Raw genomic sequence first — 27411 nt, 5'->3', positions numbered from 1 at the left:
TAGGTTCACACGCGACCCAAAAAAAAAGTAATAAAAAATCATAAAGCATTGAATTCTTTACTTTTCGTCTCTTCGCGATGAACCAGAGTCATAATTATTTAGTGCGCTGCCACGTCAATTCTCTATTTTTTTCTTTATTAAAAGTCAAACAAAAAAAAATTAAAATTATGAACCCCAACCAGGGGTTCATCAATGGGCATGCTCTTAGTTCTTAATTAAAATTATAAAGACTTGGTCATTAGAGATGTGGTATCGTCTAATTGGGTTGGTAAAGTAATGTGTTTCGTTTTGAAAAAAATATTTTTCATTCTCGATTCAACACGAAAAAAAAATTCCTCTTGATCAAATGGCATATATATGAACAATTAAAAATGATTTAGTTAAAAAAATTTAGAACAAATTTGGTGATAAATACTAATAATGATTGTATCTTTATATTTAATCATGCAATAAATAAAATATTTAATTTCACATATTTTTAAATTTAATATTTTTTATTTTTAAAAACTCTAAATCGGAGAACAAACCATTAGACATACAATTTTGATTAGAGTCTTTAACTATTCAAATAAAATAATTAAAAAAGATAGTTTAATAATCTAAGGACTCCAATGGCACCATTGGAGATGCTTTTAGTGAGCCAAAAAGTCTTGTACAACCACTTTAACTTAAAAAAAAAAAATTCTTGACTCGTGAGCAACGTTAAAATTTGGGTTGCCTTTTGGTGGGTTCCGCGTGTGTTCTACGAAAATGGGATGAGTGTAAAGAATTAGAGAACCGAGAGAGATGGAATTTATGAAACCAAAAGCTGCTCGTGTTTTGCCGCCGATGATGTCTAACAATAGTCACAGCGTCAACATCATCTGCGAGGAATCCGTACAGTATTCTCTTGTCAGCCACCTCTCCGCGGCTTTAAGACGGGAAGGCATCTCTGTGTTCGTGGACTCATGCGGCTTTCAGGAAACCAAACCCTTCTCTGTTGAACAGAATCAAGCGGTGACAGATGGGGCTAGGGTTTCTGTGGTGGTTATTTCCAATATGGTGGAGTTATTCGATCCTTGGGTTCTTAAGTTCTTAAAAGTTATCAAGCGGCGGAGGAACAGCGGCCACATGGTGGTTCCAGTCTTCTACGGCGTTGATCCATTGAACCGGGTTTACGGGTGGGCCAATAGAAGGCTGGAGGCCGAGAAACTAACAAGCCACCAATCAAGGTACATATATATATTTTATTCAACATGTGTTTCATCAAATTTCAACCAGCATCATAACACAGTAACGACATCAATACAAACTTTTTTTTTTTTTTGCATCAATACGAACTTCTAGACTACATACGCAATTTTTTTTTTATATAATAAGAATTGGTTTGCGGGAATTTAAGTAGGTATGAAGAATCCAAATAAAATACAAATATTTGGAAGTAAACGAGGTAGAGGAAACAAAATAAATCTAGGAAAACTTTATAATCATCACTTGAAAGGTTGTTAAGAGTTTTTTTTTTATCAATGTTGTTAAGAGATTATTTTGTGTATTTGCATTGGTTTAGATAGGCATGGACGTTCGGTTTTCGGTTCGGTTCCGATTTGGTTTTTTCGATTTTCGTATCTAGAAATATAGGAATAGTTCGGTTATATATGAAATTCGGTTTGGATCCAGTTCGGTTATTTTCGGTTCCGGATCGGTTCGGAAACAATTATAAGAACCGACTAATACTCGATGATTTTTTGGTTCCAATTCGTTTATGGTTCATTTCTAGTTTTTCGGTTAATTTTGGACGATTCACGGTGAAAAACAGATTTTGAGAGGTTTTCAGATATAAATCAGGCAATTCATATAAATTTTAATATTTTGGATAAAAATATTTGGGAAATTTAGTTTTTAGGATAAGTTGGATAACTTAAAATAACAAAAAAACTATTCAGAGTTTTTCTATATATTTTGGGATAAATTGGTGTATAATGGTTATAATTAAAGGTATAAATTATGTTAATTACTCTAACTTTTAACGTGTCCATTGCGAAGTTAATAGCTACTTATTAATACATATATTACTATTATAAATGATAATAATAAATTTATATTTATGTTTTGAAAAAAAATCTTAAGTATTATATTTTTAAAATTTTTTATTTGTAAATAAATCTTAAAAATCATTCAGTAATGTATGTTTTAAAATTTTCACACATATTGAAAAATATACAAATCTATACTATTATTTGAGAAGTAAATTTGCTTAGTTGTCATGTATTCCATGATTTTAGGTAATTTTATTTATTTATTATATGCTTAATAATTATAATTAATAGTTTTGCTTATTTTTAATAATTTTAATTAAACATGTGATTTAAGATAATCACAATATTATAACATCTTATTTAGTATATATCATCTTATTTATAATTATTTTTGATATATGCTGTTGATTCTTATTTTGATGTTATAAAGTAAAATTTTAAGTAATTTTACTTATTTTTCATTAGTTTTAGGTAATTTTGCTTATTTATCATATGCTTAATAAATATAATTAATAATTTTACTTATTTTATATTTTAATTAAACATGTTATTTAAGACAATCACAATATTAAATCATCTTATTCAGGATATATCAAATTATTTAACTTTTGGATATATATTGGTTGATTCTCATTTTGGTGTTTTTTTATTAAAGGCTCATTTTTGGTATATGTTTCAGATTGATACTAAATATAATTGATATAAGAGATGTATATTTGGTGCATCCAGATTTTATATTGTTGGTTCACTATTTCATTATCCGTAAGTGATTAACTATAAAATAAGTGCTAACACAAGAAAAACTATCTAAGATATCTGAAATTATTTTTTCATGCTTTATATAAGTAAAGTTTTTTTGTGCTGCCAAAAGCATGAAAACAATTTATGGTAATGGTTTTTGAAAATTTATAAAATTTTGAAAAATTATTCTAATGGTATTTAATATTTATAAATTTTTGAAAATTTTTAAGCCCGCAAGTGATGTCTTGCATATTTGCACTGTTTTAACCATTCATTCATAAGCATTTTCATCATATAGAATAGGATTTAGACATGTTTAGGTTGCATTTTGCATGCATAAGTCTCTATTAGGTACTGAAGTGCCAAGTGAAGTTATTGGAGACATTTGGATGTGTTTGGAGCTCAAAAGAGGTGAAAAAGGTAATCATTGGACGAGCAAAGCACCGGAGCGACCTTCCCGGAGCGACCCTACGGAGTCGCTGTGCCCCACCTCTCAGAGCGACCTTCCCAGAGCGATAACTCCAAGTCGCTCGCGTTCTCATCACTCGGAGACACGAAGAAACAAGGTCAGAGCGACCACCTCGGAGCGACGCCATGAAGTCGCTCGCCTTTCTATCGCTTCGGACATCCGTAAATCACCACGGAGCGACCCCGCAGAGCGACCACCCGAAGTCGCTCCCGAAGCCAGAGCGACCTCTCGGAGCGACTGGCCGAGGTCGCTCCGCGTTATCAGTGCATGATTTTTATTATTTTCAAGGACCTTTTTGCAATTTATTGTGCACGTTTTTGCACTGAAAAACCTAATGTTTAAGTACTCTTTGTAGCCACCATTGGCATATGATCTTTGATCTATTGAATACACAAAAACTCTCTCAAGAAAAGTTCTCTTTTGGCTTTGATTGTTCTTGTGTTCTTGTGATTTTCTTCTACTTCTCTATATGATTCATCTGAAATCCATCATGGGTTTAAGAGGAATCATGGAGATTAGTGAGTAATCACCTTTTGAATTCATGGGTTAGGGTGATTAAGGGTGATTAGGCTAGTTCTAGGATGTTTTAGGTGTAGATCATACTTGTTCCTTGCATATTAGAGTGATCTTAATGCATCATTTGAGTAGGCCACTCAAAGGGTGATCTCTAGGCATTTCTCACCCGACAGGTGTTTGATGAAATGTCTGAGTCAACTCTCCTAGGCTTTTAGTGTACTTTGCCAAAGAGATTTGTTGTTAAAGATGCTAAGATAGCTAATAGACTTGTTAGTAATGATTGCTTGCATGTTATTCAACCAAAGACATTTGATGTTTGAGACATGTTAGCAAATGAGCATTCATCTAGACATAGAGCTTGCTTAGAATTGTGTCTAGGTTTAAGGTTAATAGTTTGATTGATTCATTTGTCATCCTTAGTTCGAAACTTGATCACCCAAGGTCTGAAATCCCTATACCCATGAGTTCTCATTTCCAATAGCTTAAAAGTATCATTTTTATTGCTTGCATTCTAGTTTTAGTTTAAAAACCATCAAATTCACTGATTGCACTTAGATTAGGCAAATACTTGCACTCTCTCTGATTTAAATCCCTCAGATTTGGTTCGACAAACTTACTTCCACTATACTATCATTTGACTTAGGAGCCTCAAAACTCCTAACATCAAATTGGCGCCGTTGCCAAATTCTGAGTTTGATTTGAACATTGAGATTTAGTCATTTGCTTGAGACTAAGTCATTTTTATTTTTGTAAGTTACTGATTCTCTTCTTCACTCTTTGTGATTTTCAGGTGTATGAACTTGAGGAGCAAGGGTACATCAAACCTTGTTCCAAGAGCCACAGACATCAGAGCTTTAGAGAGAGAGTGTACTAGAAAGAGAAGACAAGAAGAGCAACAGGCTCAACTGCAGCCACTGGAAGCTGCAATGGAAGAACAACAAAATCCTCAGAACCCCAATGGACCTCAACAGCGACCAGCTCGCCCCATTGGCACTTATGACCGCCCCAACATCCATGGTCCTAGACTTGGAATTCGAGCACCAGCTGTGGCTGCTAACAACTTTGAGATCAAGTCAGGACTGCTAAACTGCATAGAGAACAACAAGTATCATGGTCTGGCTGTGGAGGACCCATTTGATCACTTGGATAAGTTTGACAGCTACTGTGGTATGTCAAAGACTAATGGTGTGTCAGAGGATGCCTTAAAGCTCAAGCTATTCCCTTTCTCTTTGGGGGATAAGGCACGTCAGTGGGAGAAGTCTCTACCAAGTGACTCCATCACCACTTGGGAAGACTGCAAAAGGGCATTCTTGGAGAAGTTCTTCTCTACCTCAAGAACTGCTAAGTTGAGGAATGAGATCTCCAGCTTCCAACAGAAGAACTTGGAAGGATTCAGTGAAGCTTGGGAGAGATTCAATGGTTACCAAGCTCAGTGCCCACACCATGGATTCTCTAAGGAGAGCTTGCTAAGCACATTCTACAGAGGTGCTCTTCCTATGTACAGAGCCAGACTGGATACAGCTAGCAATGGGTTCTTTTTGGGGAGAACTGAGGAAGAGGCAGAGGCTCTGGTTGACAACATGGTTAAGAGTGATGCAGTCTACAGTGGAGACCATGACAGAAGCAGCAGAGGTGATGACAATCAAACAAGGAATGAGATAAAGGCTCTTCAGGAGAAGATTGACAAACTCATTGCTGATAAGGCCACACAAGCACAGGTGAACTTTGTTGGCAACCCAAGCCAGGAGATACCTCCTACTGTCAATGAGGTTGAGGGTTTGGAAGGGCAAGAAGAATTATGTTTCATCAACAGTAATGGTAGCTGGTACAAGAAGGAACCCAACTTTCAGTACAACAACTACCAACAGAAGCCCTATTCAAACAACCAGCAGAGTGGTTATCAGCCTCGAAACAACCAGCAGAGCAACTATCAGCCTCAGCAAAACTCCTCTCCTAGCTCCTCTGCCCCTCAACAGAGCAGCACTGATGCCTTACTGAAACAGATCTTGGAGTCTCAGACTAGAAGTGAGAAGCATGTGGGCTATGAGCTGAAGAACCTTCACTCCAAGATTGATGGGAGCTACAATGAGCTCAACAACAAATTCACCCACCTCGCTTCTTCTGTCAAGAATTTGGAGAATCAATTTGCTTCCATGAGCTCCCACCAGAACCGCCAGCAAGGATCTCTACCTGGAAAGTCAGATCAAAACCCCAAGGAAGCAAAAGCTGTCACACTTAGGAGTGGTAAGCAGTTGACTCCTGTAACTCTCACCAAGGATGCTGAGAAACAAGGTGAGGAGGTGGCCATCAACCTGGATGATGAAGTGGTCATTGTTGATGAGAAGACAGATGCTGAGATCTTGGAGAAGATTGTGAAAGCCAAGGGTAAAGGAAAGGTTGGAGAAGAGAAGAAAACAACAAAAGATGGTGAATCTGCTGCTCCAGCAAGTGAGAGCTCTCCTGACCCCCCTCCCTATGAACCAAAGCTTCCATTCCCTGGTAGATTCAAGAAGCAGCTGCTACAGAAGTACAAGGCTTTGTTTGAGAAGCAGATGAGTGAAGCTCAAGTTACAATGCCCATCATTGATGCTTTCATGCTGATTCCTCAATATAGCAAACTCCTGAAAGATGTTGTAGCTGCTAAGAAGAAAGAGATGGAGGGCATGATGGTTCTGAGTCATGAGTGCAATGCCATCATTCAGAGGCTTGATGCTCCAGAGAAGCTAGAGGATCCAGGATGCTTCACACTCCCTTGTGCTCTTGGACCTATGGTATTTGAGAAATGTCTCTGCGATTTGGGAGCTAGTGTCAGCTTGATGCCTTTGTCTGTGGCAAAGAAGCTTGGCTTCACTCAATACAAGAAGTGTAGACTCTCTCTGGTGTTGGCTGATCGTTCAGTGAAGTACCCTGTGGGCATCCTAGAGAACCTCCCTGTGAAGATTGGAAGGTATGAGATACCTACAGATTTTGTGGTGCTTGAAATGGGTGAGGAGGCTCAAGACCCATTGATTCTTGGAAGGCCATTCTTAGCTACAGCAGGAGCTATTGTGAATGTGAAGGAAGGGAAGATTGACCTCCATTTGGGCAAGGAGAACATCCTCCACTTTGACATCAAGGAGAAGATGAGGAACCCCACTGTATTTGGACAAGCCTTCACCATTGAAGAGATGAATCTTTCTCCTGCTGATGATCTCTATGATGAGCTACCACCTGAGGAAGATGGGGTGTCAACTCCACTTTCTGCCTCTAGTCCAGCCTGATCCAAGGGAGGCAAAGTCAAGCTAGAGACTTAAAACAAGCTCACTTGGGAGGAAGTCCCATGAGTATCCTTGTATATATTGCATTAGTATTTGCATTATCATTCTATTGCATAGAACAATTGGAAAATGAAGTTGTTTGCAGGTGTGGAGCAGAAACTCGGACATCAGAGCGAGGTCATGGAGCGAGGGAGAGAAGTCGCTCCAGCTGGGAGCGACTTGCCCACAGCGACCCCCAGAGGTCGCTCGTGTCCTCCGGAGCGAAACTGACCATGGAGCGAGGTCTCCGCAGCGACGTCACGAGGTCGCTCCAACTGGGAGCGACCTGCCGCAGCGACCCTTCAACCTCGCTCCCGTCTCAGGTAACTGCAAACTTCCCTTTTTCCAGTTTTTCTTTGTATTTCACATTTCCATTGGGTACCTCACTCACACAGAGACTGTGTGATTTAAGTGTGGGGGAGGTACCTAGTATTTGATCATGTTTGTTTTCATGATTTTGAGTCTCATGCATTGCATATTACATTCTTATTTGCATTAAAAAAAAAAAAAAAAAAATTTGAAAAACACAAAAAGAATCATTTAGTTGCATCATTTGCATTTTTAGGATTGAGTCTAGAAGCATATAGGTTGCATTCATGCATTAGGGGGATTTCAACCTTGTAAAGAGCTCATGCTAAGTACTGAATTTGTTGACCTTTGTAATCATGACAAGTAGCTTGAGCACCCTTTGGAAAGCTTGTAAACTTCGCGCCTTGAATGCTCCTCTTGAAACTCATTTGACTGTTGATACTCTCTCTTTGAAGCAAGCTCCTGTTTTAATGTCTCTTGCATATGGTCTCTTGTGTACTAAGTCATGGATATACACACTTGAGTTGTCCCATCTGTTTTACCAATCTTTTTGACAAACTCAAGTGGTACTCCACTCCCAAAACCCATACCTCATTTTTAAACCATCATTATTTGTTGAGTGAGGCCTCTTTGGAAAGCTTTACATGTGCATAATGTTGAGAGTATTGGGAACGACAATGCTTAGTCTCCATTCTTGCTAGATTAGTCACTCTATTGTCTAGCTATAGGAAGGGGGTGAGTGTTGTGATTGTGATTTGGGAATATGAAAGGTTTGACTCTTTGTGCTTAAATGATTAGTCTTTATGGGATAAGTTGAGAAGTATCTAGCTCTTATTGTGTAAAGTCTTGGCCCCCAAATAAAAAAAAAATAAAAAAAAAAAAAAAAAAAAAAAAAAAAGAAAAGAAAAAAAAAAGAATAAAAAGGGGGCTAGCAAAGTTGTTAGGAGCTGAGATTTGTTTTAAAATTGTGAAAAATCCCTTATTGATTTCAAAAAGAAAGAGTCTGATGTGAAGAATGTTCTTGGGATCTTTTGGTGAGAGATGTGAGTTGGGTTTGACATTGAGGAATGATTGAATATCTTGTGTGTTTGGGAAAGGGTAGAACAATGGAGATTGAGCATTGTATGCATGAGTTGATCCCTTTCTTAGATATATTATGTGTATTGTCAAAGCTACTTTGTTTTGAGAGTAAACCACCATAAAAGATCATTTTGAACCTCTGACTTCACTTGCATTAAAGCCTTTGTCTTACCAAAACCAAATGACTTGGACCAGTTGACCATTTGTGAGATGTCTATTGAGTTTGCTTCATAAATGTTAGAGAGATGTGGATTTGTGGTTTGTAGATACATGGTTAATGAGTGTAGAGATCAAAGGAGCTGAGATAGGCCTAGAGAAGTTAGAGATGGATAAAATCTTTGCTCTTGCTATTTGGTATGATTATGCAAGGTTGTTAGGTTGAGAACTAAGAAGAGTTTCTTTTGGTTGTGAGCCCCCATTTTCAAACTTTTTCTCCTTGGTTCTTGAAAGTTTACTTGTGGACAAGTAAAGGACTAGTGTGGGGGAGTTGATGTCTTGCATATTTGCACTGTTTTAACCATTCATTCATAAGCATTTTCATCATATAGAATAGGATTTAGACATGTTTAGGTTGCATTTTGCATGCATAAGTCTCTATTAGGTACTGAAGTGCCAAGTGAAGTTATTGGAGACATTTGGATGTGTTTGGAGCTCAAAAGAGGTGAAAAAGGTAATCATTGGACGAGCAAAGCACCGGAGCGACCTTCCCGGAGCGACCCTACGGAGTCGCTGTGCCCCACCTCTCAGAGCGACCTTCCCAGAGCGATAACTCCAAGTCGCTCGCGTTCTCATCACTCGGAGACACGAAGAAACAAGGTCAGAGCGACCACCTCGGAGCGACGCCATGAAGTCGCTCGCCTTTCTATCGCTTCGGACATCCGTAAATCACCACGGAGCGACCCCGCAGAGCGACCACCCGAAGTCGCTCCCGAAGCCAGAGCGACCTCTCGGAGCGACTGGCCGAGGTCGCTCCGCGTTATCAGTGCACGATTTTATTATTTTCAAGGACCTTTTTGCAATTTATTGTGCACGTTTTTGCACTGAAAAACCTAATGTTTAAGTACTCTTTGTAGCCACCATTGGCATATGATCTTTGATCTATTGAATACACAAAAACTCTCTTAAGAAAAGTTTTCTTTTGGCTTTGATTGTTCTTGTGTTCTTGTGATTTTCTTCTACTTCTCTATATGATTCATCTGAAATCCATCATGGGTTTAAGAGGAATCATGGAGATTAGTGAGTAATCACCTTTTGAATTCATGGGTTAGGGTGATTAAGGGTGATTAGGCTAGTTCTAGGATGTTTTAGGTGTAGATCATACTTGTTCCTTGCATAGTAGAGTGATCTTAATGCATCATTTGAGTAGGCCACTCAAAGGGTGATCTCTAGGCATTTCTCACCCGACAGGTGTTTGATGAAATGTCTGAGTCAACTCTCCTAGGCTTTTAGTGTACTTTGCCAAAGAGATTTGTTGTTAAAGATGCTAAGATAGCTAATAGACTTGTTAGTAATGATTGCTTGCATGTTATTCAACCAAAGACATTTGATGTTTGAGACATGTTAGCAAATGAGCATTCATCTAGACATAGAGCTTGCTTAGAATTGTGTCTAGGTTTAAGGTTAATAGTTTGATTGATTCATTTGTCATCCTTAGTTCGAAACTTGATCACCCAAGGTCTGAAATCCCTATACCCATGAGTTCTCATTTCCAATAGCTTAAAAGTATCATTTTTATTGCTTGCATTCTAGTTTTAGTTTAAAAACCATCAAATTCACTGATTGCACTTAGATTAGGCAAATACTTGCACTCTCTCTGATTTTAAATCCCTCAGATTTGGTTCGACAAACTTACTTCCACTATACTATCATTTGACTTAGGAGCCTCAAAACTCCTAACATCAGCAAGTGCGGGCAAAACACCTAGTTCTTAATTATAAATGTATTATTTTCTGTTAATAGCTATCTTATATAACTTTTAACCAATCAAAATTTAGTAAACACAATTAATTAATATCTTCGAAGTTTATAATTTATCATTATTGCATATATTGAAAATGTAAAATATGTATCTTTTAGAAACAATTTTTTTTCTTCTAAAAAATAGATCATTTTGAAACAGATGAAGTATTTTTTATTCAACTAAAAATGTTACGAGTATAACTTGAAAATGATCTTTAAAGTAGTTATTAATAAGTGGAAGTTTTCTTATACTTATTTTATTTGGCAGGATTTCAAGCAGTAGGATACTCACCGACTCCGAACTAGTGGAAGAGGTCGTCAGAGATGTATATGGTAAGCTGAATATAGCAGAACGAGTTGGAATTTACTCGAGGCTACTAGAGATCGAGAACATGCTTTACAAGCAACAGAGGGGAGTCCAAAGCATAGGAATTTGGGGTATGCCTGGCATAGGCAAGACTACCCTTGCAAAAGCAGTCTGTGACCACATGTCCACTGATTATGATGCTTGTTGCTTCATCGAACATTTTGATGAAGCGTTCCATAAGGTGGGCCTTCACCGTTTGTTCCAAGAAAGAATTGGTATACTTCTTCAGGAAGAGTTTGACATAAAGAGCTCTTGTATTATGACACCGAGCCTCTATAGGGATAAACTATGCGACAAAAGGATTCTCATTGTTCTAGACGATGTGAACGATTCTCTGTCTGCAGAGTCCTTCCTTAGAAGGTTTGATTGGCTTGGTCCCGGAAGCGTGATAATCATAACCTCCATAGATAAGCAAGTGTTTTCCTTTTGTCAGATGAATCAAATATACAAGGTTCAAGGTTTAAACTGGCACGAGGCTCTTCAGCTATTCTCTCAAAAGGCATTTGGAAAAAATGTGCCAGAGCAGAATGACAGGGAATTGTCAGTGAAAGTGATTGAATACGTTAATGGAAACCCTTTAGCTCTCAGTGTATATGGCCAAGAGCTAAAGGGAAAGAAGTCAGGAATGGAGGCTGCTTTCTTGGAGCTCAAGAAATGTCCTCCCCAACAGATTCAAGATGCGCTGAGAGTCTATACTGCACTTGGCGACAACGAGAAAGGCATTTTCTTGGACACTGCTTGTTTTTTCAGGGGAGAAAATGTCAACTATGTTGTCCAGATGCTTGAGGGATGTCATTATTTCCCACGTGTTGGAATAGATAACCTTGTGGATAAGGATTTGGTAACTATTTCAGAAAACACAGTGCAAATGAATGATCTTATCCGAGACATCTGCCAAGAAATCTTCATTGGAGAAGTTGAGAGCTGCACCAGAATGTGGGATCCTACCAACATCAGATATCTACTAGAAGATGATGAAATTCAAGCAAGTGGAGGATCCAGAGAAACGCCTAAGTGTGACTTGGTTTGTCAAATTCTACTATACACATATGCATACGTCTGTACTCTTTAAAGATGAGCCATACTTATTGATATTTATCAATTTCATTATTCTTTTTTCAGGTCGCTGAAGACATTGAAAGCATATTTTTGGATGCATCGAACATGAAATTTGATGTCAAACACGACGCCTTCAATTATATGTTTAATCTTAGATTTCTGAAGGTATACAACGGTTCCGGCTCGAGAGATGTTCTTGGACTCAAATTTCCAAAGGGCCTCGATTCTTTACCTTGTGAGCTAAGGCTACTCCACTGGGAGAACTATCCATTGCAAACTTTGCCTCCACATTGTGACTTTGAGCACCTTATTGACCTCCGTATGCCTTACAGCCACCTTCAGAAACTCGGAGCAACAGCCAAGGTAGAGAAAGTTTAGTATTCATTTGTTTATCAATCCCCAGTTAGTAACATTGCTGTCGTTCATTTACATTATTATTAATTTTTTTATCATATGATCAGAATGTCAAGATGTTGAAGAGGATCATGCTTTGTCACTCCAAAGAGCTAGTTGAATGTGACATATTACTACATGCTCAAAATATTGAGCTAGTTGATCTCCAAGGTTGTACAAGACTGCGGACTTTTCCAGACACGAGTGAACTAGAGCATCTCCGAGTTGTAAATCTCTCAGGTTGCGCAGAGATCAAAAGTATCCGAGGATCTCCACCAAATATTGAGGAACTGCATCTCCAAGGAACTCGTATAGTAGAGTTACCAATATCCAATGTGACCAACACCTTAAGAGCTAAGCTGGACAGGAAAAAGCTTTTGAATCTTTTAGAAAACTTCCAGGATGTTGATCACATTGATCTGGAGAGTGTAACAAATCTTGTTAGAGTTGCTTCAGATAATCAAGATTTTAGCAAGCTTGTCCTCTTGAATATGAAAGATTGTTCTCAACTGCGAAGTCTTCCTGACATGGTTCATTTAGATTCTCTTCAAGTTCTTCTTCTGACTGGGTGCTCAGAGCTTGAGGAAATCAATGGTTTTCCAAGTAACCTTAGAAAGCTATACCTTGGTGGCACCGCCATACGAGAAGTGCCACAGCTTCCTCAAACTCTAGAATTCTTGAATGCTCATGGTTGTAAGCATCTCAAGTTAATTCGTTTGGATTTTGAGCGGCTTCCTAGGCACTACACTCTTAGTAATTGTTTTAATCTATCTTCAGAAGTAATCGCTGGATTTTTAGAGAAAGGTTTGTCTAAATTAGCAAGTTTAGCAAGCCAACAACAACAGGTGACTTAGCTTTCTGTGTTTCATGAAGTGCATATATATATATATATATAATCTCATGCAGATTATCTGACTGTTTTTTTTCTCTTTGTCGTTGTTTGAATAGGAACTCTTCAAAACATCCGCAGTCAACATATGTGTTCCTGCAGACGCACGTCAGAAATCCCCGTTTCGTTTAAGTGCAGGTCCAAATGTAAAGATAGAGCTAGCTCCTTGGACTCGAAAAGATCTTTCAGGCTTTGCTATGTCAGTTGTGGTATCATTTCGAGATGATCACCATAATGTCGTAGGTCTAGGGATTAGGTGTACATGCACATGGAGGACCAGGAACGGCCACGTTGATCAGATAGAGAGAGTATATCAGTGTTGGGCTCCAACAGAAGCTCCAAAGGTTGAATGGGATCACATATTTGTCTTTTGTGATACCGAAATGCATCTACGTGATGGTGAAGAAATCTCAGACGATGAAATAAAATTTGAATTTCAAACAGTTAGTGGGGAGAACAAGCTTTTAGGTGCTAGTTGCATGGTGACGGAATGTGATGTCCAGGCGATCACGCCTCGAACAGGTGACACAACCGTTAGTGGGATTATTGAAGAGAGTGAAGTCGTAACTGTAAGTATTATTGAAGAGGATACTCCTTCTTCGCCCAAAGAGCCGAAGGCAACGACTTGTTCTCTTTCATCAAGCGAACCACAGACGTCTCCTAGTAACGTAACATCTAAAGGATGGAAGTGGAAAATTTTGTCTATGCCGCACAAAAGCTTACCAACGGGACACGCAGTAAGAGAAAGCACGACAAAGCAGTGGTATGGTTATGAAGAAGATGGTATAAACGAACTGGATAATATAGGTGGAGTATATTGCTTTCCTCTGGCGAAGCCCATATTACCCAAAAAGGATGGTACAAGGAAGCTGAAAAGTAACAAAGGTGGAGTAGGTTGTTTTCCCCTGCCCCTGGTGATGTCAAAGTCGCCCAAGAACTTATCAGTCGGACAAGCAGCAGACAAATCATTACAAAGGAGTTGTAGCACCATGTCAAATAAGACGATAACAGGGCTGGCTAACAAGGGGAGGCAAGCAGTGCGACTGTCCCGGCCTCAAACCCCTTTGTATCTTAATAGTTTTATTCGATCCAGTAGAAACTAAAATTTAAAAATGCCCAAAATCCCAGTATGGTTTCGTTGAGTAGTGATGTACTGTTGTCTGTTATTGTGTTTTTCTTCTCTTTCTTTTAACACTAAACGATTCAGTGATTACTAAGCTGGCAGGAGACAACCCTCCTCTATCATAGCGATATATAGTTTTTTTTTTCTGGGTAACAATGTTATGTAACTTTAGACGGCTATTGCTAAGAGTATCTCCAAATTTTTTTGATAAATATAGAGTTTTTTTGCTTACAATTTTTTTTAAAAAAACTTCAGATTTAGACTTTTGATAAAGTTTTACAACTTAAAATCTTAAATATTTTTTGGTCCTTACAATTAATTACACATCGGATTTATGACTTTTAAATATTTTTTGTTTATCGTTTTAATCTTTAAATTTTATATCTAATAATTATTTCAGATTTATTTTATAAATTCAAGTTTTACATATAAAATTAAAAAATATATTATTTTAAAACTAAAATTAGACTACAGGAATATTACAAAATAAATTTAATAGAAAATATTTTTAAAAAGTACATGAAGACAAAATTATGATACACATTTAAATATTAAAACGACACTAACAGTTTGGTAAATTTGCTTCGGAACCCCCAAAATCTCTAAAATATTATCCAAACAAATTTTGTGTAACGAAATAGAGCATTACGAAAATAATTTTAACGAATAATGTGACATTTTATTGTGTTTTAATATTTAATTATTTTTTATTTATAATTTTATATTGTGGGGTGTTAATTAATATTGTTGTAGTATGTTATATACATGTTCTATTTATTTATAATTTTTTTTATAGATTTATATTGATTTGACAAATATAAGGAATATAGAATAAATTATAAATAATTTTGAAATTAAATTTTCAAATTTTACTTTTGGACAATAACACCTTGAAAGTTTAAATATAGAGCTTTTGTGGAGATGTTCTAACATATCACTCAACTTTTTACTTAAAAATATGATTAGTAATTTTGTAATGGAGTTACTATTTTAATTACGGAGTAAGTTTATTTATTTTACCCTATTATAAAATAAAAATAGAGAATGATTAAAGATATTTTTAGTAGTTTTCGCGTGGTTAATGTCCCGTTTCAAAACCTCCACCGTCCCCAGCTACGACTTCAAAGGGTTTCTTTCACCGGATTGGAGTCCTCTCATTCTATAATCGACAAAAACGTTTACCGTAAGTGTAATTCTCGTATCTGTCCTCAATTTCTCCTGGATTTTGTTTTTCTCCCCCTTTGTTCTCTCATAGACAACCATTAAGTTTCGTTGTTTTGGGGATCCAAGCTTGAGATTGGTGGTCTCTCTGTATAAACGTCGAGAAAGGTCTCATCTTTTGCGGCGAAAGATGCCTTATTGCCTTTAATTTTGTGAAAATCTACAGTCTTGTGTTTTCTCGGGGGGGGGGGGGGGGGGTCATTTGTTTTAATCTAAATTAACGACCGAACCTGTCAGGAAACTGGGTTTGTGCACTGATGTAATAGAATGGGTTTGTATACTCAGAATGGGTCTAAGATATACTGATACACACACACATATCATTGATATGGATTTTACATAACGCAATGCTTGAATCTCATCCCTGTATTTTTTTTCTTTCTTTTATGCTGCAGAAACAGTTGAGCTTGATTTCCGAGTAATCTTATAAGATGTCTGTCACTGCGGGAGTGAGTGAAGCTGCACTTGCCACGAGGGCGAAACTCCGAGGTGGGATTGGACAGACTAAAGTGAAAAGATACTGGCCTGGTAAAGCTCCCGAGTGGGCCGATGAAGCCGAGGATGATGAAGATGTTAGGATGCACAACAAGGCTGACGTTTTGGATCGAAAGCATGATGACTTAGGGGTTGCTAGGAAAGATGATCCGAGACTGCGTCGTTTAGCTCAGACAAGAGCTGAAAACCGTGAAGAAGTTAGAGAAGATCATCGGCGCGTTAGGCAGGCTGAGATTGTATCTACAGAGGAAGAAGAGTTGAGGAATCATCAAGACGAGGAAGAAGATGAAGATGCGTTGGAAGAGAGAAGGAGGAGAATCAGAGAGAAGAACCTCAAAAGAGCTAAGGAGGAGGCTGATCTGCTTCCTTTGGAGGAAGAGGACGAGGTGGAAGATGAAGATGAGGAGGAAGAGGAGTCTGAGTACGAGACTGATTCCGAAGACGATATGCCCGGTAGTATCACCATGATCAAGCCTGTTTTCGTACCGAAAGCCGAGAGAGACACGGTTGCAGAGCGTGAAAGGCTTGAAGCCGAGGAGCAAGCTCTGGAGGAGCTAGCCAAGAGGAAGCTCGAGATGAGGAAGATAGAGACGAAGCAGATAGTTGTTGAGGAAGTTAGGAAAGACGAGGAGATACGCAAGAACATGTTACTGCAAGAAGCGAACATCGGAGACGTGGAGACCGACGACGAGATCAACGAAGCTGAGGAGTACGAAGTGTGGAAGACGAGAGAGATCGCTAGGATCAAGAGAGAGAGGGATGCGAAGGAAGCGATGCTGAGAGAGAGGGAAGAGATAGAGAAGCTGAGGAACATGACGGAGCAGGAGAGAAGAGAGTGGGAGAGGAAGAATCCGAAGCCTTCGTCGACTCAGCCGAAGAAGAAGTGGAACTTCATGCAGAAGTATTATCACAAGGGAGCCTTCTTCCAGGCGGATCCTGATGATGAGGCGGGATCCGTGGGGACGGATGGTATATTTCAGCGAGACTTCTCTGCTCCAACGGGAGAAGATAGGTTGGACAAATCGATTCTGCCGAAAGTCATGCAAGTCAAGCACTTTGGTCGCAGTAGAAGGACTAAATGGACTCACCTTGTTAATGAGGATACAACAGATTGGAGTAACCCGTAAGCTCTCTCTGCTTTTCTTTTGTTACATTTGGTTAGTCATAGGCTTCTGAACTCTGAATACTGTTTTGTTTAGAATTTGAGTAGAAACATGAGAACTGAACTGAATCATTGGAAGAAAATATGAACGGGGGTTTATGTTAAGTTAGGGAGAATCTTGTGTCTGTTTATCTGTTTATGGAGCTGCAGATTTTGAATTGTTATTATTTTTCTGATGATGAATGATGGTGCAGGTGGACTTCTAATGATCCTCTACGCGAAAAATACAACAAGAAAATGGCGGGCATGAATGGTCCTATTGAGAAACCGAAGGGGAGCAAGAAGATGAAAGATTGGGAGACATAAACCACATCAAGATCTGCTCGAGTTTTAAGCAAAAAATCTGAAACCGCGCTGTGGTTTGATCTAGTGAAAGAAAACATGTTACTGTGTTATATGATCTAAGAACTCTATCCAAACTGCAGTAGTTATTAATATTTACTTTGTTACTACCGTTAGCTCGTGGGCAGAGACAGATGGTAGCAGCGTCTATTGCATCGTATCAATCAAGATACAGTTATGTTTCTACTTGTATCATTCATATTTAAATCTCCCTACTCTTCCCTCGAGTAGCACCGCCTCTACATACTGTTTTATGCACTCTACACAGAATTGATGACCACATAAATCGATGGAAAGCATCTGATCAACTTCAAAATCATCGTCAAGACGTATACGCCAAGTCTTCCTCTGAGTGAGAAGGCATACTCTGAGAAGTTTCTTAAGAATCTTTCACGTTTTATATATGACTCGAATTAAATATACAGAGGTTGATTTTAAGAATAGGACAAAGTTAACATCCATGTATACTATTTTGGAGTCCTATTAGGATAAGGATTCAACTTATTATTCTCATTATTTTCTGAAGATAATTAAGATTGTTTTTAAGATATAGTAGAAACTTTATAAATTAATATTCGATAAATCAATAGATACGATAAATAAGAATTTTAAGTCTAAAGCTGAGCTATTGTAAAATATGACACAATTTGATAAAATAATAAGATGATAATTTTTTTATTAAAAAAATTAGTATAGATATATAGTTTGAGTATAAACATAAAGTAATCATTAATATTTATAATGTTTATCTAATATGATTTGAACAATCTGTAGTATTATTTGCGAAGCGAGTTTTTCGTAACGGAGCTCACGTTAAAAGTTATAGTGGTTAGTGTCGATGTTACCCTTAATACTGGCAAAGCTGAGGCAAAGTCTCTCTTCTCCTTAGCCTTTCCAACAATCCTGGCCGCTCTCATCCTCTACGCTTGCTCAGCCATCTCAATGCTCTTCCTCGGTCATATCGGTGAACTAGAGCTCGCTGGTGGCTCCTTGGCCATTGCCTTCGCCAACATCACTGGATACTCAGTCCTCGCAGGCCTTGCACTTGGCATGGACCCACTATGCTCTCAAGCCTTTGGAGCCGGCAAGCCAAAACTCCTCTCACTAAATCTTCAGAGAACCATGCTTTTCTTGCTCACCAGTTCGCTTGTGATCGTCACTGTCTGGCTCAACTTGGAAAAGATCATGATCTCTCTCCATCAAGATCCAAGTATCTCATCGTTGTCTCAAACATATATCCTATGCTTTATTCCTGACTTGCTCACCAACTCTTTTCTTCATCCTCTTCGTATATACCTTCGAGCACAAGGCATCACAAGCCCATTAACCATCACAACACTAGCCGGCACCATCTTCCACATACCCATCTTACATGGGATTAGGTTTCGTCGGTGTTTCAATGGCTGCAGCCGCTTCAAATCTCTTCGTCGTTGTGTTCCTTGTGTTCCACATTTGGGTGAAAGGTCTACACGAGCCAACGTGGACTCGCCCTAGCTCGGAATGTTTCAAAGACTGGGCCCCACTGATCAGTCTCGCGATACCTAGCTGCGTAGGCGTATGCCTAGAGTGGTGGTGGTATGAGATAATGACTGTTCTTTGTGGCTTACTCGTAAACCCTAAATCATTTATAACTAATGTAAATATTTAAAATAAATGATGTTAAACCATGTTTTTGTAGTGATATCTCTTATATATATATATGACAGTTTCACTCCATCATGGCTGAAAAGACCACCATGTATCACGAAGACCTCCTTGTTAATTAGATGAGCCAGAGGCAAAAAAACAAAATGATTCAGAAAAAAGCTCCACACACATGTTACCCAACTTATACCTAAAATACAAAAAAGTATAATGCTGCAAAAAGAGCTATGGATATATTCGAATGCACTCATTGTTGCGTCAAAAATCTTAATCTCTAGATTAAGATTATGTAGTTGTAAATCGTAGACAGGCTTTGCCATTGTCCACCTACGCCAAAATGTTCCATCTTTAAGTAAGATTTGAGTAAATTTTGGGCAATTTCAAAATTGAAGAGAAGAGTTTGTGACTTATATGATCATAGCAATTAAGTGCAGAGAAGATAGTGACGAGTTTATTATCATGAGCAAACTCATATCCTTTGTATTTGACTTGGTGTGATAAACAATCAAACCTGGAAATAGAAAATAAAAATGTTCATGTTTTAATAAAGCCAAATGAAATTAGAACTCTTGACGTCCCTTCATATAATGACTATATTACTATTTGAAAAGTGATTTTTATTATATGTCATGCTTTCTATGATTTTAGGCTTATTTAGTAGTTTTCATAAATATTTTTAATATATTTTAGTAATAGACAAATTTTAGAAACATGATAATTACAATATTTTAGCTATAAAATATTTGATATTATCTTATTTATTATTATATATAAAATTTTCAATTTGATTTTAGGTGAGTCAATGATTTTAATAATATTTATATATTATATAATAAACTGTTTAAAGAAAAATATGATAAGTATCATCCACACAGCTATTAAGTAATCTCTGCCACACTTTGCACTTGTAGTATTTAGTAATAGCAACGGATGTTTGTATTTCAGGTTAATGTAGTTTACTAATCATATTCTAATTTTGAAATACAGCGTAATTTATTAAAGCAGAAAGAAAAACCTGCGTTTAATAAATGGAATATCAAAAATAAATAATGGTGCCGAAAGTAGCCACCGCCACCACCGTAATATCAGCAGATACAAAGAGAGGCCAACGAAGAATTACATTTGTTTTGCTGTAAAGGAAGAAAGTCCACTATTATTCTTTCTTCTTCCTCTTCACTGTATGGTTTAGTCAAACTATTTTGTCCACGATCTGTTTGCTGGTGAGACTGGTGAGTGAGTTCGCCACAATACTCGATCTAATTCTCGCATCTGAGTGAAATGATTTTACCTTGTTTCTGTACTCGTGTGCGTTAGATCCGATTATTATTATTACTTATGGTTGAAAGTTGCATATCTAATAAATGTTGATCTCAGATCATAAAAAAAATACGATCAACACTGCTCTCTTTATTTAATTTGAAGTTTATGAACTGTGTAAAAAGCTCTGTCAACTTCGTTTCAGATTTATTCTATTATAGTGATTTTGTGATTGTTGCTCTTACTTCTTTATACAGACTCAAACAACCTGGAGAATAAGAAGAAGGAAAATAAAGATGATCAGTGATCGGTCTGAGTTCAGAGTTCAAATACGGAGATTATTTGTGATCGTGATCAGAACTTCCTATAGATGGATCAGCAGTCATCCCTTTCTCCTTGGCTGTGTTGGGGGTTTGTATCTTGTGTATAGAGCTTGTCCTCTTTTATTTTCTCCCTTGCTGGCTGCATCTCCTGTTCTGGTCTGCACATTCGTTTTGCTTGGGGCGATTCTTAGTTTCGGAGAGCCGAATATTATACCTGAGATCGAGATCGAAACAGCAGAGCCGGAAACTACTGTTCACGAGGCTGCTCCTTTTAGAACTGAGGTTTCGAGGGATCCTACTGTTGTTGTTGAGAGTGGCGACGAGAGTTTTACGGTGGAGAGGCTGGTGAGCACGGAGAAAGATGGAAATGGTGATGCTGACAGAGTAGTGGAAAACCAGCTGAATGAGGTTGAGGAACAACATTTTGATTACAGGCCTTTGGTTGATGAGGTCAAACGTGAGAGTCAGGTTAAGTTTGAGGAGAGAGCATTTGTTTTGGATTTGGAGAAGAAGGGAGATGGAGAAGAGGAGAAGTTTATTGGAAATGATGGGAAGCATGATGCAGAACAGCCGAGGAAAATTGGTGGATCTTTAGATGAAATGATGGAGGAGGATTCAAAGGATGTATCTCCAGTCTCACCTTGGAGACCAATGAGGCATGAGGAGGGCGAGGATGATGATGATGCAGACGACTCACTGGATTCTAGTTCTGATGGTGCGGAAAGTTCTTCACCTGACCCCTCTATGACAGACATCATCCCCATGCTTGATGAGCTTCACCCGCTTTTACACTCTGAGAATCCAGGTCGTGATCTTGAAGGATCAGATGCAACTTCAGAGGAGCCAGATATGAGTAGTAGTAGTAGTGATGAAGGAGTGGAGTCTGATGTTAACAGCGAAAGTCATGGAGAAGAGGGAGACGACAACAACAACAAAGAGGAAGAGGGGAAGAAGGAAGAGAAGGACGACGAATGTAAATCACCAATCACATGGACTGAGGCTGACCAAAAGAATGTCATGGATCTAGGAAGTCTCGAGCTTGAAAGAAACCAACGGTTGGAGAGTCTTATCGCCAGGAGAAGGTCTCGCAACAATATGAGAATGATGGCAGAGAGAAACCTGATTGATTTTGACTGTGCTGATGATGTTCCCTTTAATATGCCGCCAATCTCAACCGCAAGGCTGAATCCATTTGATCTTTCGTATGATGATATGGGACTACCACCTATCCCTGGCTCTGCTCCGTCCATTATGTTCGCGAGGAGAAACCCGTTTGATCTTCCGTACGAGCCAAATGAAGAAAAGCCAGACCTCAAGGGTGACGGTTTCGAGGAAGAGTTCTCTTCTCCACAACGTAAGGAGCCAGTGTTCAGAAGACATGAGAGTTTTAGTGTAGGTCCATCAATGCTCGGAGGAGGTCCTAGACATGATAGGCTACGACCTTTCTTCGTGCTGGAGAGACTAGCACATGAGAGAGCGAGCTATTATCCATTTGAAAGGCAGCTCAGTGAAGTGAGTGAATCAAAAGTCAGTTCTGTACCTGATACTGAATCTGTCTGCACAATCCTGGAGTATGAAGAAAAGAAGGTGGATGAGCATGATGCTGATCGAGAAACAGATTTAGCTAAAACTGATATGGCGTCTGACCATGATGATGAAAAAGCTTCTGACCATGATGATGAAAAAAGCCATTCTTCAGAAGATTCCGATTTTGATGAACAAGGTGATAGCAAAAATCTTCATCATCATGTGGCTGAGATAATACTGGGAAGTGCAGAAACACAGGTTACTACACACCATGATCAATCAAATATGACGGACGGAGAAACTTCTGATAAGACAAAACATGATGAAGAGGCCTCCAGTGATAGCGATTCATCTGTATCAGAGATGGAAGAAGAGAGAGCCAATACTAATGAGAATGAAGCAATGTTGATTTCAGAGCAGAAAGCTGATCTTCATGACAAATCAGGTACTTCTTCTGGAGGATTAGATATTCACGTTGCAAGAGGGATGGAGGGTGATTATCACCATGATGAAGCGCCTGCTTTCATTACTGCACTCCCCTCGTTGGAGGAGTCAGCAATTCATGAGCTTTGTGATTTGGTGGGTGACCACCACGAAAAACCTGTTTATGATTCGAGTCCTCCCTCAGCCAGTAGAAATAATGGCGAAGAAGTACAAGAAAATGCAGATAATGAACGTGAAGTATATTCTGAAAGCATAGGTTCTGGTGAGACTGAAACAAGTACAAGGGAAGTTGGAGAGAGTAGCACGCATGTTACAGGAGAGGCAAGCCTTGTATTTGATGGTCAAAAGAACTCAACTGTTTCAGTGTCTGAATTTGAGGAAGCCTTACTTGATCCGTCCTCTCTACCTTTGGATAAGAACGAGAATGCTGATCACCAGGAGGATGGCTCTTTATCTGTTTCTAGTCAAGAAGATCTTGAAGAGCTGCATGAAGAAGTGAAAGAGGCTGTAGATACCAGAGCGCTAGATGTTAGTGAATCTTTGGGGGACTCGGTTTCTCCTACAGAAGAGGAAGTAGTATCTACAGGGATAGTTGAACAACATCTTCAAGTTGAGCATACAAGTTCACCTTGTGGATATGGTGACACGATGGAGCATGTGGCTACACTGGAAGAATCACCTGATGTGGTACATGACAAAGCTGAAACTTCAGTAAACAGAGGAGTAGCTGAAGGCATAATGCAGGAGGAAGAGGATCAACAAAAAGATGAAGCCACTCCTCAAACATCCAGTGCAGACATACCAGTTGACAGCTACGCCACTTTGTCTTCTGGAGCAGTTGAGTATGTTGATACGCATTCATTTGATGACGAATATGCTCCACAAGTGGATCAAGATCCAGTTCAGTCATCAGTTTCTGATGCCAAGGAAGAAACACACCCCAACCAAACTATGGATATTGAAGTAGACTGTGTGAATACTAGTGCACAAAATGTGGGATCCGAAGAAACGACTCCATTTGAATCAGATAGAGAACCGACCTGGTCAGATAAATCAGTGGTTGAACAATCATCCCTTGAACCTGGTGAAGATCAAGTAAGTCATGCAACTTATCTTCTCTTGTAGATGGTCATTACTACAACATTTACCTGATATGTTTAGTATACGATTCTCTACTGCTCTCCTCTAACCTTAAAATACTTTATGTGATATACTTAACATCATAACCTACACAATAATAGAGGGAATATACGAAATTAATTACTTGTACAACAACCTTTTCGGCGCAGACTCTGATATATCACTGTGCTGCGTTGTTGCAGATACCAGCACGTGAAGCTCCTGTTAGTGTGGTCTTTTCCCGCAACATCACTTTCCACGAAGATCACGATGCTCCTGAGGATACAGCCGAGTTATCTTGTTTGACATCTGACACATCCTCATCTCCGGCAGAGTCTCCTGAGTACGAAACACCTATGGTTGGTGAAGGCTCGAAGGCGGACTTCTTCCAAGAAACTGTTAATGAGGGGCTTGACCATGAAGTCGAGCGGTTAGATCAGCTTACAGATTTACGTGCAATATCTCAAAGTCCTCCTGAAGTTATCACCGAAGAAGCAGAGCGGTTAGATCAGCTTACAGATTTACATGCAATATCTCAAAGTCCTCCTGAAGTTATCACTGAAGAGGCAGGCGAGATAAAAGAGATTGATGAAGAAGGATTGTTGTCTGAACTTGACACGAGTTTAGACTTCAGTGCTAAAGAAGTTGTGCCAAATTCTGAACCTGAGCCATCTTCAATAGGATCAGACACTGCTAATGAACAGACGGAAGCTCTGCCTGTTCTTGAAGCGGGATCTGTTGAAGACAGAGAATCTGCTTTCCAGCAGATCCATGAAGGATCTGAGGTTGAGGATGTTATACTCCCAAGCACCATTCAAGACCAGTTGGCTCATGAAAACTCTGAAAACTCAACAGAGGCCAAGTCAGATTTAACAGTGGTGGAAGCTACGTCGAAAGATGATCTAGATACTGCTATGAATCAGGCTGTTGTAGAGAGCATGGGCAAGCAACCAATGTCGCCAGGATCAGATGGTGGGTCTGGAGAAACCAAACGTGCAGTTGAAATGGAACCGTCAGGGTCTTTAGTTGAAGAAAGATATCTTGATGAGACAAATGTTCATCTGACGAACACACCTGAGAAAGAAGAAGAGGAAAGTAGACCGAAAGAGATAACCACATCATACGATGCATCGTCTATAGAAGCTCGATCACTGGAGGAAATTCCAAAACCTTCAGAACCAAAGGAGGAGATGGCAATGGAAGTAATCTCTGAAAGAGAGGTGGCACCCACAGAAGCCATTGAGTCTAGTAATGTAACACTAAGAAGCGATGAAGTTGTGACTGAAGAAGCAAAAGCTGAGACCTCAAGCAACATTGATGGGATTTTAGAGAGTCCTGAGTCCAAAGAAACTCCTGAAGATTTAGGGGAAAGCATCGCAGAGTATAAAGTAAAGACAGAGGAGAAGAAGGGGAAGGGTAAGTCCGATTCTTCAAGCTCAAGCTCTAGTTCAAGTGACTCAGATTGAAAAATAATTCTAAGGGTAATACAACTCAACTCCTAGTGAATATATGTTTGTTACACGGTAATGGTAGGCACTTCTTGGTTTTGTTTTATCATCAGACTGTGTGCTCTGTTTTAAAAGGGGCAGGAAGAAGCCGCTATTCATTTTTTGTACCAAGTTTTCTCCTTTTCCTGGTTTTGTGTGTGTGTGTGTGTGTTTTCCTTTTCTCGTGTTTCAGCTTCCATATTTATTGATTTGATTGATTTGTATTTCTTGATACTATTCAGAGTTTTTTGTTTGTTTCAAGGTCTTTTGGTTTGTGACTTTTAAGTATTTTCTCATTTTTGGGGGGTCTGTTCTAAACTATTTGTGATGAGCCTGAGAAAATGAGAAGTGTATTGTTGTTTGGGTTTTTCTTTAAACATTGTTTAAAAGGTAAAGTTGCTCTTCATCGTTGTTCTTTTCATCCTTTTGGGATGATTATCATGTTAGGGATGTGGTTCAGAACTGATCGGGTTTGGTGTTGATTCAGTTCACAACTCTAGCTATAGGGATTGTGTAATCTATAAGAATGGACTCTACCTAAAAAGTGGTTGGCTTTCATTTTCATGTTTTATACTCACTTCTTAACATGGAGCCTTATGATTGAGATTTAGATGAATGATTTCTGTATTTTTAGGTTCTTTAAATTAACATACAAAAGATTTATGAATTATTTAAATTATCAGAATTTTAATTCAAATCATAATGCATCTGTAATCATGTAATCTTTTATGCCACATGGTTAAAAGCATGTATATATCATAGTTTAATCACAAAGTTTAATAATCCAGCAATAAGTATATTTTTGGATCTTGTGATTCGTTTATTATACGATCTGCCAAACTCAAGATCGCCAAAAAAATAAGTGAGGCGTATACCATATAATATGATCGTATAATTTTACAATACGCGTACGTATTGTATTAGTTCAATAATTTCGCAAATTACATTACAGATCTTCTTTTTGTGTTTGAGCTGTTTTATAGTATTACTGTTTAAGTTTCAGAACAATAAAATGAAAATAAAAAGGTCAATTTTCATTAAATGCTCGTACGACTTTTGCTGTTGTTATGATGGTAGATCTAAATCCACCGACAAAACAACTTTAAGGATGCATATGCAAATCTTCTTGTAAAGTCACATGTAACTGCTGTTAAATCTATGTGTCGTGCGGTCGACAACTACTAGTAATAAAACTAGCACATAATACTAGCCTATAGTTTAGTATCCATTTTTTTTTGTTCAACAAGTTAGTATCCATATTGTGTCAAAACCCTTTAATAAGCATTTTGTTGGCGTCCATAAGGAAAAAGCAGCACTTTGTTGACTGTTTTCTGAGTTTGCGACAACATTCTCTCTTAAAGTAGACCTTCTCAGTTCCAAACTAGTTGTTGAACGTAGAATATTCTTACAAGTCCCGCAGAAGAGCTTTATAATAATCAAGTAGTGTTTGATCCAAAATAATAATAATAATAATCAAGTAGTGTCTGTGCTATTCTATAGGTTAGACTTTGAGTTACGTGATAAAACTGAAGATTAACGACTGGTATAAGAGATAACATAGTTATACCACTATGCATAAATATTTTATTCGTAGTAATCTATTAGCAGTATGTGATATGGATTTTGAGTCTTATGAATATCACTAATCATCATAATCTAATACACAAATAAAATCCGAAAAGTAAGGTAAGATGTAAAAAGTAACATGTAATCAAAGGGAATCGGTGAAGTTAATAAAATTTATAAGAATCAAAGTTTGGTGGCCAAATTATCAAGCAAACAACAAGATGGAAGACCACTCATCACTTCGTTTATGAATCTTAAAACAATAGCATATACATCATGGGTCCATAATCTCCCTTTTGTTTACCTACTACTATTTTCACCCAACATAATAATTTTTCTCTATTCCATCTACTATATATAATCGGACCAATTTAATTACAATTTCATAAAACATGAATATTTTATATGAAGAGGAAAATGATTCATCATCGTTAAAAAGAAGAAAAATTACATATTAACTAACGAAACTTTTAACATGTATGAATCTAACTTTATCAATAATAATAGTCAGGTTTCATTCAAAATAATGCACTAACTAATAGTAATCAGGTTTTCCAAACTTTTTTTTTTCTCGAAAAATAGTAATCAGGTTTTCCAAAACGCTGCGG

General features: G+C 38.2%; 3 protein-coding genes, 1 non-coding gene and 1 pseudogene across 9 annotated transcripts; 4 read left to right on the top strand and 1 right to left on the bottom strand.

Moving 5' to 3' along the window:
• Positions 1-623: 623 nt before the first annotated feature.
• On the top strand, positions 624-14450 carry LOC108818010 (protein DA1-related 4). 4 transcript variants are annotated; one of them, XM_056991096.1, is made up of 6 exons: positions 1073-1211; positions 7144-7360; positions 10654-11776; positions 11875-12174; positions 12273-13049; positions 13153-14450. In XM_056991096.1, exons 3-6 carry the CDS (start codon positions 10778-10780, stop codon positions 14194-14196), a joined length of 3120 nt encoding a protein of 1039 aa, XP_056847076.1. In that variant the 5' UTR covers positions 1073-1211; positions 7144-7360; positions 10654-10777; the 3' UTR covers positions 14197-14450. The 4 variants fall into 4 exon arrangements, with proteins under 4 accessions (XP_018446358.1, XP_056847077.1, XP_056847076.1 ...); XM_018590856.2 differs by lacking the exon at positions 7144-7360 and having other exon boundaries at positions 624-1211; XM_056991098.1 differs by lacking the exons at positions 1073-1211; positions 7144-7360 and having other exon boundaries at positions 10974-11112; positions 11186-11776.
• On the bottom strand, positions 5085-5191 carry LOC130498154 (small nucleolar RNA R71). The gene has a single exon (XR_008937076.1). It is a non-coding gene; the product is annotated as a small nucleolar RNA R71 (small nucleolar RNA).
• Positions 14451-15272: 822 nt separating the features above from the next.
• Positions 15273-17620, top strand: LOC108814189 (uncharacterized). 3 transcript variants are annotated; one of them, XM_018586701.2, is made up of 3 exons: positions 15273-15399; positions 15833-17055; positions 17289-17620. In XM_018586701.2, exons 2-3 carry the CDS (start codon positions 15869-15871, stop codon positions 17398-17400), a joined length of 1299 nt encoding a protein of 432 aa, XP_018442203.1. In that variant the 5' UTR covers positions 15273-15399; positions 15833-15868; the 3' UTR covers positions 17401-17620. The 3 variants fall into 3 exon arrangements, with proteins under 3 accessions (XP_018442203.1, XP_018442204.1, XP_056847130.1); XM_018586702.2 differs by having other exon boundaries at positions 15290-15405; XM_056991150.1 differs by lacking the exon at positions 15273-15399 and adding an exon at positions 15412-15545.
• LOC108815121 (protein DETOXIFICATION 52-like) lies at positions 17571-19054 on the top strand (annotated as a pseudogene).
• Positions 19055-20115: 1061 nt separating this feature from the next.
• On the top strand, positions 20116-25604 carry LOC108817389 (uncharacterized). Its single transcript, XM_018590058.2, has 3 exons — positions 20116-20309; positions 20595-23726; positions 23954-25604. Exons 2-3 carry the CDS (start codon positions 20634-20636, stop codon positions 25214-25216), a joined length of 4356 nt encoding a protein of 1451 aa, XP_018445560.1. The 5' UTR covers positions 20116-20309; positions 20595-20633; the 3' UTR covers positions 25217-25604.
• The last annotated feature ends 1807 nt before the right edge of the window (positions 25605-27411 follow it).

This window comes from Raphanus sativus, chromosome 7 (assembly GCF_000801105.2).
Source record: "Raphanus sativus cultivar WK10039 chromosome 7, ASM80110v3, whole genome shotgun sequence".
Taxonomy (NCBI): Eukaryota; Viridiplantae; Streptophyta; class Magnoliopsida; order Brassicales; family Brassicaceae; genus Raphanus; species Raphanus sativus.
The sequence above is the reverse complement of the archived record's forward strand: the minus strand, read 5'-3'. Positions and strand labels throughout refer to the sequence as shown.

Coding starts and splice junctions, on each gene's coding strand:
- LOC108817389 (XM_018590058.2), top strand. CDS start 20,634: ATGATCAGTGATCGGTCTGAGTTCAGAGTTCAAATACGGAGATTATTT. Junction 23,727..23,953: donor TTGAACCTGGTGAAGATCAA/GTAAGTCATGCA, acceptor GCGTTGTTGCAG/ATACCAGCACGTGAAGCTCC.
- LOC108814189 (XM_018586701.2), top strand. CDS start 15,869: ATGTCTGTCACTGCGGGAGTGAGTGAAGCTGCACTTGCCACGAGGGCG. Junction 17,056..17,288: donor ACAACAGATTGGAGTAACCC/GTAAGCTCTCTC, acceptor ATGATGGTGCAG/GTGGACTTCTAATGATCCTC.
- LOC108818010 (XM_018590856.2), top strand. CDS start 787: ATGGAATTTATGAAACCAAAAGCTGCTCGTGTTTTGCCGCCGATGATG. Junction 11,777..11,874: donor AAACGCCTAAGTGTGACTTG/GTTTGTCAAATT, acceptor TTCTTTTTTCAG/GTCGCTGAAGACATTGAAAG. Junction 13,050..13,152: donor TAGCAAGCCAACAACAACAG/GTGACTTAGCTT, acceptor TTGTTTGAATAG/GAACTCTTCAAAACATCCGC.